The sequence below is a fragment of the Alligator sinensis genome, unplaced genomic scaffold (genome assembly GCF_000455745.1).
Source record: "Alligator sinensis unplaced genomic scaffold, ASM45574v1 scaffold1178_2, whole genome shotgun sequence".
In the NCBI taxonomy this organism is placed as follows: domain Eukaryota; kingdom Metazoa; phylum Chordata; order Crocodylia; family Alligatoridae; genus Alligator; species Alligator sinensis.
In genome coordinates this window covers 94,634-106,557 of record NW_005843193.1, presented here as the reverse complement: position 1 = coordinate 106,557, position 11,924 = coordinate 94,634, and the positions used below count along the sequence as shown (strand labels likewise).

At 37.5% G+C, this 11,924-nt stretch overlaps 1 protein-coding gene across 1 annotated transcript in view; it reads left to right on the top strand.

Annotated features, from left to right (window-relative positions):
• ANKUB1 (ankyrin repeat and ubiquitin domain containing 1) overlaps positions 1-10,650 on the top strand; it is a 23,012-nt gene extending 12,362 nt beyond the window's left edge. Inside the window, exons 4-7 of the mRNA XM_006037918.1 lie at positions 663-879; positions 5,943-6,057; positions 7,191-8,120; positions 10,566-10,650. Of these exons, the coding sequence (XP_006037980.1) occupies positions 663-879; positions 5,943-6,057; positions 7,191-8,120; positions 10,566-10,650 (1,347 nt within the window). The remainder of the gene's footprint in view (positions 1-662; positions 880-5,942; positions 6,058-7,190; positions 8,121-10,565) is intronic.
• Positions 10,651-11,924: the final 1,274 nt, after the last annotated feature.

Here is an 11,924-nt window from a genome sequence, read left to right as displayed (position 1 = left end):
TTCCTGCTGCATATCTCTATATTGCCCCTCAGGGCTTCTTATACTTATTATGGAGTAAAGAGTATTTTCATTAGTAGGACCAGATTCTGCTCTTACCCTTATTGATGCTACTTAATTGAAATTTATGAGGTACAGCAGTATGGAGAATTCATTTTTATGCAATGGCTGCAAATTAAGTGCTGCACAAGATCTAAAGAAGAGATGGATCTTGTCCTGGAAATGTTATAAAGAATATGTAGCTACTGTTGACTTTCATCTAGGGATCTTAAAGCATTTTAAACACCTAAAATAGTTACACCTTACATTATTATTATTATTATTATTATTTGATAGATGGATAAATTGGAGCACAGGCATTCAGGACCCACTCCAATGGGATACTGAGAAGTGATACATCCCCTAAAGATCTGTGGATGACATAAGAACTCAAAGTGTTCAACATCCTGTAAGAAGCAGCCATTAACTCACAGGTTAAGACCCTTAATAACTGGTTAAAGTTCAATCTGCCAGATGTTAGCTGAGCTGGTAACAAAACAGTCTTCTACCCTATCTGATAGATTACACTCAACTAAAAGTGCAACAGATTCCCTAGATGTGAAAAGACAATACTCCTAAAATACAGATACTAATGTACTTATATCATTTTTATTTTTTTATTTTAGGAAGAAGACAAGCCGGCCTTCTATGTATACAATAGTGTAAGCCAAGAGAAAGTACCCATTATGGGGAGTATTTATCTTCTTGCAACAAAGGTGTCCTTTTTGAAAACCCTGGTGACCCTGAAATGTGGCTTTCCAAATAGTGTTTATTGTCTTAGGACTCCAGGGGGCAGGAAGATGTATGACTGCAATACACTGAATGACTACCACTTAGATATAGGTATAAGATGATTTCTACGTTTTCTATTACATTTTGATTAAACAGATTAATGTTGACCCAACAACTAAGTAGAACTTTGTCAATTTTCTGGATTTAAGGAATTTCATTAATTATCATTAATTTAGAGAAATATGAAAACTTACTATTACTTTAGGAGTTTAATTTTGCCAAGTATTTAAAAAATCAGGCTACATGATATAAAACACTGTGTAAGGTAGATTATACATATACAGAAGTAACACATTCTATACTGTAGCATGTTTTCATAACAGTCATAAAATACCTCAGGCTTGAAATTCTTCCATTATACAAGTTGGGACTGATTTTACCGATATCAGTGGAGTTGCACTATTGGGAAAGGGATGCAAAACAGAGAAAAACAAGCTTTTTGTTGGACTGTGAATTGAATGCAAATAGGGAAAACGTTTAGAAAATGGCAGAAATATTTCATACCAACCCATAAAATTAATGCAAGTCTCCAACTGTGCCATGCAACATTGGCCCATTTGCTTTGCCCATTTCATTACTTCCTAGAGGTCATCATGATTTTGTATGTTACATAGACCTCATCAAGTGGGGTTGAATTTTGAAATTTAATAAATAGAAATGGGGGGCGGTTCTGAAAGCTCACATTGCTAGCATAGAACTAACAGCACAAAACAGCTTCAAACTGAGCAGGATACGGCCCAGCATAGAACTGGGACTAGAATTTTTGGACTTCAACTCTTTTGCTCAGTCCACTGCACTAATGATGCTCACCATTTTTCCACCCTGATCTCCAAACCAGCAACAATTTCTTATAACCTGAAGCATTACAATCTTTTTATGCTATTATACCTGTATGGCTTAATTTGAGAAGAAAATCGTAGCTGGTTTGGTACTGTCTGAAACCAGGATGAGAGCAGTCCTGAGAAATGGTTAGAGCAGGATGGAAATTTGAGGTCTGAATAAGAACCAAAATCCAAAGAACAAACCAAGGTCAGGAACCACTATGGTACACTGAAATATTTATCTGCATTTCCATGGTTCTTCCAGCAATATATTTAGTTGAAAGCAATTACTTTAGTGGGTCACTGCCCATGACCTGCCTGTTCCCGATTTAGCATTTTACAGATCTGGGTCTGCTGTCATTTTCTCTTGTAAATGCTCATAGTTCCTTTTTATCATACAGTATTTAAGACACCTCCTGGTAGTACATTTGACACCTTCCTTCATTAAACATTTCACTCTGCTAAATATGGAAAAATATGGCCCTATTAATTACTTAGGGGCAAATAGTTAAATCACTTAATCAGCTTTAATTGGTAGATTCTCAGACAAAGAGCGCTACTGAAGTCAGCAGGACTACTCATTGACAATGACACCAGTGGAAGTAGTTCGTAGTTTGTCCTTTAAGTCATTAGGGGTTCACAGTCTGACCTTTAAACCTCATACACCTCAGTTAGATAGATAAGTATAAGTATACCCAGTTCTTTAAGTAACTTGTAGCACAGAGATTAATGTTAACATTTTCACAAGTCACTACTACTTTTGGAGTGCCTCAATTTCTGAGTTGTCAACTTTGGAAAACTAAAGCTTGATTTTTCATCTGGATTGAGGATCCATAGTTCTGGAGCTATGGATATACAGTAAGTCTGGATATTTGCCCTAACATGTCTCAGATTGGTGACTCAAATAGGGAGGTACCCAAAAATCAGTCGCTACTACAGAATTTGCTCTTAGTGGCCTTCTCAGTGTCTCACAGTAAGTTGCTTAAAACCTGGAAGAGGCCTTTGGGGAATTCTGATTTTGTGCTTTTTCCATTTGACAGGGGTAAACAGCTATTCAAGGTGCAGAATAGTGAAGAATTATGCCCCCCAAATCCTGATTTATAGTCTCTACTCTTAACACCATGCAAGACAGATTAGTATTCATTCTCTAGATGTAATTAGTCTATTAGCTACAGTAAATTTTAATTCTACAGTGATCTTTATATTGTAAGGATTCAATGGTTGATTTGTAAGTAGACTGTAAAAAAGAAAAGGCTCTTGAAGCCCATAAATGGGGCCTACCTTTTTTCATTATGGCAGGAAAAGAGAAACGTGGAACTTGAGAAATGCTGGGTTCATCTTCAGTCACCCCTATCAAATAAACAGAAGAGAACTGACAACAACGGGAGACTAAAAGCACTGAGACTATTTGGCTTAGAGGAGAGAAATGAGGGAACTTAATAGTATTATACATAACTGGGGAATAGAGTACCGTTATGTACCATTTCTCATAGCATCAAAAAAATGGGATGTACAATGCAGCATGGAATTATTCTGCAAAACTCACCAAATATCTTTCAGGCCAAAACTATAATAGGATTTAAAAAGGGTTAAACAATTGACATGACTAATGAACACATCACATCCATAGTTATGCAAGATTTGTTTTTTGAGAGGCAATGTGAACATGCATGTTCACTAGCAGTTAGACCAGCTGACTAGGAGCCAATTCTCCAAAGCTCTATTTCTGTTTTTACCAACATGCTGCTATGTTACCCTGTGTCAGCACTTACCCTCTGTGTTCCTTGGTGTACCCATCTGTAGGAAAAATAAAATAACAATATTGAAATTAATCACAAAGGACAGCTAGAACTCTGGATTATAATAAATATATTCCTATCTCTAATAATTTCTTCCACATTAGCAAGACCTTCATGGAGAATGACAGAACAGTCTCTAGGAGACTTACTTGCATGCTTAAAGTTATGCATGTGTTAAAATAACTTGCTGAACTGGTGCCTTTGTAAAGGACGAATTTAGCTCACAGTAACTGATCTGATTTCTGAAAATCAGTAGGTTAGCGTAGGGTTTACATTCACCCTGAACAGAAAATACAATTTTTTTTATAAATGTCTGAAATATACCAGGCAAGGTTCTTTGGGTAGATGTGATATCTTTTATTAGACCAACTGAATAGTTGGAAAAAAGTTCTTGGCAAGCTTTTGGGTGCAGTCACCCTTCATCAAGCAAAAGGAGTCTCTGCTGGTCTGAGACTTCAAGGAATGAGAGAACCAGTATCTTAACATAGTCTTACCTCAAAGTAATACCACAGAGAGCTTCTGACTGAGCAGTTGGACAGTGTATGTTATAAAATACAGGCTTGGAGCAATGAAGAATTGGATCCTACACTTCGATAGACAATTTACAGCAGTAGAAAGTGAGTGCATAATGGGTGTAACTTTTACATCTACTTCACACTGCTGTCTCATCATTATACAGAGGGCAGTTAATTTGGCTTCAAAACCACAATGTTGCAACAATGCCAAAAAAAGAAATGGCTGTAAAATAGTCCAAACAAATAAAAACTTGAGCAATGTTTAGTTTGTAGGTGTATATTTAACCAAGAGAGATAATTAAGCTATTATTTAGCAGTGTTTTTGATAGTATTTGATATTACAAAATAAACATTCTCCAGAAGACTATATATTTGTGAACTGCTTTGAAAACTTGAGAAAAGAGTCCCAGGATTCAGACAAAGGCACACAGACAGAGACTGAACCACTGAGGTCATAAAATGGATGATCTGATCAGGAATTATACTGTCTTGTGCACGGGCATTTGGTGGTGAATCTGAAATTAACTCTGGAGACCTGTGTAAAATCAGAGCCAGAACACTCTACAGCAGGGGTGTTCAACCTCTGGCCCAGGGGCCAGGTCTGGTCCGGTCAGGTTTGCATGTCACAAAACACACGTTAATTACTGCTCCCCTGCTGCCAAATTTCTGGACCTTCAAGGAGCCCTGTGGGCCAAATGACGTGGGCCTGTGCACTAGACCGTGTCAGCTGTGCGCATTTCAGGCTAGCATGTGGTCAGATCCAGGCACACAGGGTTGGGCCAGTGCATGACTGGATCCAGTGTGCAGGGCTGGGTCAGCACCTGGCTGGATCTGGCACACAGGTCAAACAGGCATGCTGGATTATACCCGTAGACCAACCCCATGCAGGATCTGGCCTGTGGACCAATCATGCACCACTCATCCGGCCCACAGGGCCAGAAATTTGGGTGTCACTGCTCTAGAGCCTTGATGCCTGATTCTTCCAGGCTAATACATAAGGTATTGGGGTGAAGAATGTGAATGCTCTTATGATTTAACACTGACTTTTGTGATTTGTTTAACTCAAAATCAGCCCTTGATATCTGCATGGAACAGTTCTTGAAGATTAAAGAATATCTTGCAGCATATATAACATTTGCAATGTTAACTTTGGACCTATTTCTAAACACAATGGATGTTACACCCAAGAGGAAAAGGTTAGAACTGCATCTATCATATACCATAATGTCCTCCAATGGCAGTAATTCTTAGTACAGGAAATACCAGCAGAACGTCACCACCTAGTAGCTTTTACAGGATACTGGCATACTTTGGGTGACTGGGAAAAACAAATTATACTGAATTATTAGAAGCATGCCTCAAGGCCTGTATCTAACCTATTATTTATTTATTTTGATTTAAGCAGGAAGACAAACTTTAGGCATTTTTCCATTGAAGTATATTTACAAATGTAACAACTCTGCTGGCACTGAAAAGCAATCGCTCCAGTAAGAAAAGTAACTCAAATCACTAAATAAGATGCAAAAGGCTTCTTTTGGCCCGCTCTAACTGTGCCACCATTCCATGAAGATCTTGCCAATGTTCTTCAAAACCCTATCAAATGGATCGTTTTTGTTTTGTGTAAGGAAGATCCCAACATTCAAGTTCTCACAGACCAAATAAATCAGTCTCACATATGCAGTCACAGACTGAACAAACTGTTCTGACATAAACCAGCCAAAACAAACACTTTTTCAGCTGTTTGGTAACTTTTCAAAGTTCATAGTGTTAAGAGTTGATCTCTTTCATTGCACAGCCATTAGAAGACAACATGCTCACAGGGGTGGCCTTGTAGAAGGTTGTGGCATACATATACTGCAGCCAGTAGGCTGCAAGCAAATATTCTTTAGCTGCAAACAGAGAAGTTTAGAGATGTATGAACTGCAAAAAAAAACCCAACACTGGAACAAAACTAAACGATTGCACCTCTCTGTTGGCAGGCACAACACTGTTTCTGGATGTATGGGATGGATGGAAAGAATTTCTGACTGGATGTCTCTTAGGAAACAATCATACAGTCCAACGTCATCTATCCAGAGAAGAGCCAATCCTCAAGTACAGTAGCAAAATGTGCTATTTTATCCTTCCCTGCCTTTTTAACCGCCACTTTCAAAAGTTGGCTATGTCTTTGCTTTGTCTGGCATTTGACTTTAATATCCAGTATAATGAGTTACCAAGAAAATTAAATATCACCCAAGGGACTCTGACAGAATTACTTTTGTAGTATAAAAAATATTCCAGTCAGCATGGTGATAAGCTGGGGTCTGATCCTCATGGCTTGAACTGGCTTAGTATAAATATTATAAATAGAATAATTAAAAAAAATATATATGTTTGTTTACATTTAGGATTTTAAATGGCATAAAGTGGCATACAATTTTAATGGCTTCCCTAAAGATAAACATCATGTCTTCATTATAGGATAGTGCTACTTTCAGGAACTATTTATTAATATGCTATAGGATAAAATATAGCAACATACGCATGAGAGACCAAAATGAGTTATTTAGCTGGTGTACAGTAGTTCTATAATCAGTGGAAACATACTAATCAAAGGCAGTACACTTCAGAAAATCATATGTGAATTACAGTACACAGAACAATGGCTTACTGGTATTATTACTCCACATCTAGTTTGTGATGACAAAAAAATGAAACATTGCATACTTAGTTCAGTGACTTTGTATAGCAAATCATTTCTACTATCTTGGTACTATCTTTACCAAGTACAAAGACAAGAATTAGTTTGACAAATCTTTTTATATGTATTTCAGTCTTTATCTCCCATTTTATGAGTATAATTTAATCTTTCTCATAATACTCAGCTATCTGTCCTTCAGATCCTCTGATAGCCCTTCTCAGTTTTGAGTACCTCCATTGGATCATTTTAAAATCCTCTCACAAGACCAACTTCAGCCTCTATTTTGACTTAACATATATGATCAACAACAGCTAATCCTCTTTAACAAAGCTACAGATTACAAATACAGAGGAGTGCATATTGCCTCATCAATTTATTAGAGCACTAAATTAGCAAATTTACCTTGAACATATCCTAGCTGGTCTGGCTGGATATTTAATTACCATGTTTTATGCTGTCAATCTAAAAGTAAAATATACATAATTCTGAACTATATAATTTTGCTGATATTTGTGGCCCTAAATTTATTCTTCTCCCTATTCCTCAGTTATCAAAAGAGAGTGGCTCTTTACATGGCAGCACATTTTGGCCACCTTGGACTTGCAACATGGATCCTGCAGCAGGGAGTGAGACCTAATGAAGCAGTTGGTGTTCACCCCTACCGAGAGTGGTGTCAGGAAACAGAGCACCCAGATATAAATAAGTGCCCAGTGCACGCAGCTGCAGAAGCAGGCCAACTAATGGTGCTAAAGGCCTTCATCAACTGTACTGTGTTGTGCTTAGAATGCCAAAGCCCAACAGGGCAAATTCCTCTGAACATATGCATCAAACACATGCATAAGGACTGTGTGTTATATTTAGTTACCAAAATTTGGTCAGTAGTTTCTTATCCTAATTTTTCACTTCCCATGAAGATCTACATTAAGTTAAAGCAGTGGCTTCTCCAAGCTCAGAGTCACATCCTTTCCAAGAAACGGCTTAACCCGGGTACAGTCTTCAGAACACGAGTTGGGGACATAATTACTGTAGATGGCTTCACAAAGCCCAAAATGACTTCCAAGTCCCCAGTCAAGAAGACAGCCAACAAGGGCTACAGGTTACCAAATCTATCTGATCACACTCAGCATGAGAGAGAGTCATATCCCCTGACAAACACAAAAAACAACCTACAATTAACAAAGCTCAAATTACCTCCTTTGGAGAATGTGAATAAACTCTCTAATATACGCAGACTTCAGCAAAAGAAGAAGAAAAGGAAAAATGTTGCTCAGCCTACAAAGGATGAAACTATGGACCAACATATATGTTTAGCTAAAGTTCCTTTGCCCCCAGTTTCTAAGCTCCAGAATTCATGGCCTCCTTTATTCTATTCCACACCTCATGCTAAATTGCTTCTAAACTCTTCTTTTGAGTCTTTCTCAGAATACAATGGGAGATCTCTAAGACAGAATGCAATCTACTACTTAGCTGTTGCCAGGTATGTATTTTCTCTTTTCTTTTCCTTCTATCTATTTTTTATGCATCTCCTCTATGTTTAAATCCATATTTTACACACTTTGGACTAATTTATTATAGTAAAGCAAAAAAACCCAAAAACTGAAGGGAAAATTACCATTCTTTGTGTATTGTCCATGGTACTTACAATCTAGATGCTGACAATATAATATTCACATTATTGGACATACTGCTTACCCCTACTCTTGAAACATAACTAAATGAACCAATAGAAGCAGAATGTGATTCAAAACTATCTGTTTTCTCTAAATAAGGTTGTTTTAAATTTATATTTCCTGTATGGCATGGGTAAAATTAAAGCCAGACCCTGATGGTTCTTTAATTACAGACTGGTAACTTTCTTTAGAAGTTAATAGGTATTTGCAGAAAATTTTGCAAAAATATCTTTGCAAAGGATTACTGTCACCTAGTGGTAACAGCAAGGTACACCTCAGTGACAACTCTGGTCTTGTGTACTCACATAACAGAAAAAATATCTTTACCTGACAACAGTCCTTACACTTAGCCAGTGCCCTTTAAACTGGTGGCATGAACAGGGAGATGCAGGAAAGGTTGGTAGAATATTTATATAACAACTGTAACATTAGGTAACACTGTAGATTATGAATAGGAAGTCCCATACAGTCCCAGAAACTTAAATATGCACAATAAAGAGGTAAATAATATTGAAGAGGTTAAAGAAAAATACCGGTAATTCCCTATATATTGGTCCAAATCCCAAATTTCACATGAGGCCCAGATTCAAAGGTTCTTAAGTATATGCATATGGGGGGACTCCTTATTCAATTAAGTACTTTAACGTGAGAAAGAGGAGATTCAACCAATGGGATTTTGCCAGAGTAGAAGTTGGTTGTTTTTGGTGTGCTGTATTTTCCCTTTTAATTTTAAAGAATAAAGTGTAGAGAGGGACAGAATTTTGTTCACTCTGGGGAATATAGGCAGGGTGAAACTTTAAAAGTATGGAAAAGCAGATTATTGTGGGCTGTCATTAGTAATAGGTGGAAGGAAGAATATCAAAATTTTATAGCCAAAAATCATCTATCTGATCCCCAGTGCTACTTGAAATAAGAAAAAGTGTGAAGAAAAAAAAGCAAGTGCTAAAGTTCGGCCTATTTCTATTAAGTGATAATTGGACCCAATCTTGCAAACTTTTGTGCACCTTGTGAGATATGCCAAACATCCTTGTTTGCTCAGTATCTCTTATAAGGTGTCCAGCAACTTAGAGGATCAGGCTCTGGTAATTTCCTTTCCCAAGCAGTAATATGGTGCTGTGTAATGAGTTCAGCCCCTTCCCATGATAAAATCAGTGGTAAGAGTACAGGAAGAAGATCTCAGATATCCTTATTAGCAGCAGTGAAAATGGTGTTCACCCACCCCCGACCCCAGAATGAGTTGCTGCTCTTCCTTCAGACTTAATCTTCATGGAAGTCCTGTGCATCAGTACACTTCCTAGGGCTTCAAAAGCCCCCTTCCCCTTCATCGGCTGCAGTGCAATGAAAAAAGTCTCATCCTAAACAAAGGTACGCCCCATGTATACTTGGTAGTCACTCCTCACAAAAGGTCTTTTGGAAAAAGTCAATGCCAGCTGGGAAAGTACAGTTTTCTTAGATAACTCTCTGGAGCCAGCGAGGAGAATAAAGTTTGTTTCCCATATCCCAGACATAGCTGAAGAACCCAATTCATTGGTATTACAGGTATACCGGGGCCACAGACAGACATGTTCTGTCACTGAATCAGGGGGGTACAAATCGTACAAATAAATCAACTTATCCAGACATTAGCTTTATGGTATATGGAAAATGGTTTGCTTCTTTTAAGTCAATATTATTAAACAGTGCAGTGTAAGTATAGCTTAGCAATACACATATTCAGCTTAACAGAAAGGTATAATGTAATATGACAAATACTTTTAATTATATTTTGTGACTGGGACTCCCAGCTGTTACCATCACCATCGTCACAATATATAAATGGATATGGCAGATCAAAAGATGTGTAAAACAGATAGTTTATCACTGGATAAAATTTATGATTTTTGTTCTTTACTGTTTACTGTTGTTAAACTCCATATGCTTTGAACTGTTTTTTTGAACTGCATGCCCCATTTGTGCGCGCAGTTCTAGCACATGCTCAAGTCAGGAGGCTGCCCTTGGCTTGTTTGTACCCAGCCATCCACACATGCAGTGACTTGACTGGCACACATACAATCACAGTAATTGTATGCACAAATTAGGAAATCAGTTATGCACATAGCGATAATCAGGCTCTTAGTGAAAAGAACTGCATGTTCTAACTTGATCCTGCATCCCTCACTTGGGCAAAATGCCCAGTCCAGTCAGTATACGTGTAGGATGAGATTCAATACACATTAGGAAAAAGTTAATTTATCCTGTCACCTGTCTTGCAGTGCATTTAAAGAGAAGCCATGGCTTCAGCAACTGGAAATTGCAAGAACCCTAGCTAAGAAGAGTGTCTGCAAACCTGTAAACTGAATAAAGCCTGATTTCAGACTTAATATTTCCTGGAATCTGTACTTTGGAATATTTGAATCTTCTTACAATCATGTCCTGTTTAATAGAAACCCGTAAGTCCATTTTTTCCATGGAAATGCTTCAAAGATACAGTTAATAATGGTACTGTGTTATAGAAAGATAAATCATTACTGTAGTTGTGTGATAAACCATTGTGTAGTTTTGATCTGTGTGACTAAAATGAAGATAAAAATAGATCGTAATGGGACAAAAATAGTTTGAAAATTGAGTAAAATGTTAACTAGATTAAAAGTCTGTTTTTAGCATTATGTAGCACCAGTCCATGATGTAAAAATTAGATCATCTAGAGCAGAGGTTCCCAAACTTTTTTGTACTGAGGACCCCCTTCCAGATTTACCAACTGCCTGCAAACTCCTACCAGCATGTTTTATATTTTAACCCCTTAAATGCCAATTATTATAATGAAAATTAAATCCGCCGTTACACAATTTCTTATGCATACCCGCACAAGATTTCTTGCATCTCCTCAGGGGTACATGTACCACAGTTTGGGAACCCCTCGTCTAGAGCTAAGAAGCATGAGAAGAACTTGCAAGAATCTCCCACTTGAAAGACCTTCCACTCATCATCTTTAAAAGTTTCAAAATAACTTTGGATAAAATTAAATCACATTAAAGCCTTCTCTGCAGCTTCTGCCATCTGGAGCTCTCCTTCCTGTATCCATCTGCTTTACTGAGTCTTTCTCTATCCAGGTCTCAGTTGCCAACCATCTTGTTTCACTTACATGCCCCCATTCTCTTTTGACTCCAGAATATGTATTAATTAAAGTCCTAATACTGAAAACTATTACTTGCAGGAATTCTTACTCATGTGAGTAATGCTTCACAGGTGTCTCAGTGAACTCAATTAATACAACGTGCGATGCATGTGAATACATGTAAGATACTGGTCTTTATTTTTTGGCCCAGTTACTTGGCATTTGAAAAGCTTAAAAAGTCTTAACTTGCCTTTCTCATAATTGTAGTGATATTCCACTTACTCCTATCAGCTAACGTTGTAGAGAATAAAACATATTTAAATGAGCAAGAGTTAGTTGGATTTTATCCCAACTCTAAGATTGTATTACTTACATCTGCAAAGTGTACTCAGATACACAGGTTGCTTTGTCTCCCACTGAAGTCCTTGGGAATTTTGAAATTGACTTTAGCATGAGCAGTGTGAGAACCATAGTTACCATGAAATACTCTACCATCTACACTGTCACATGACTAAAT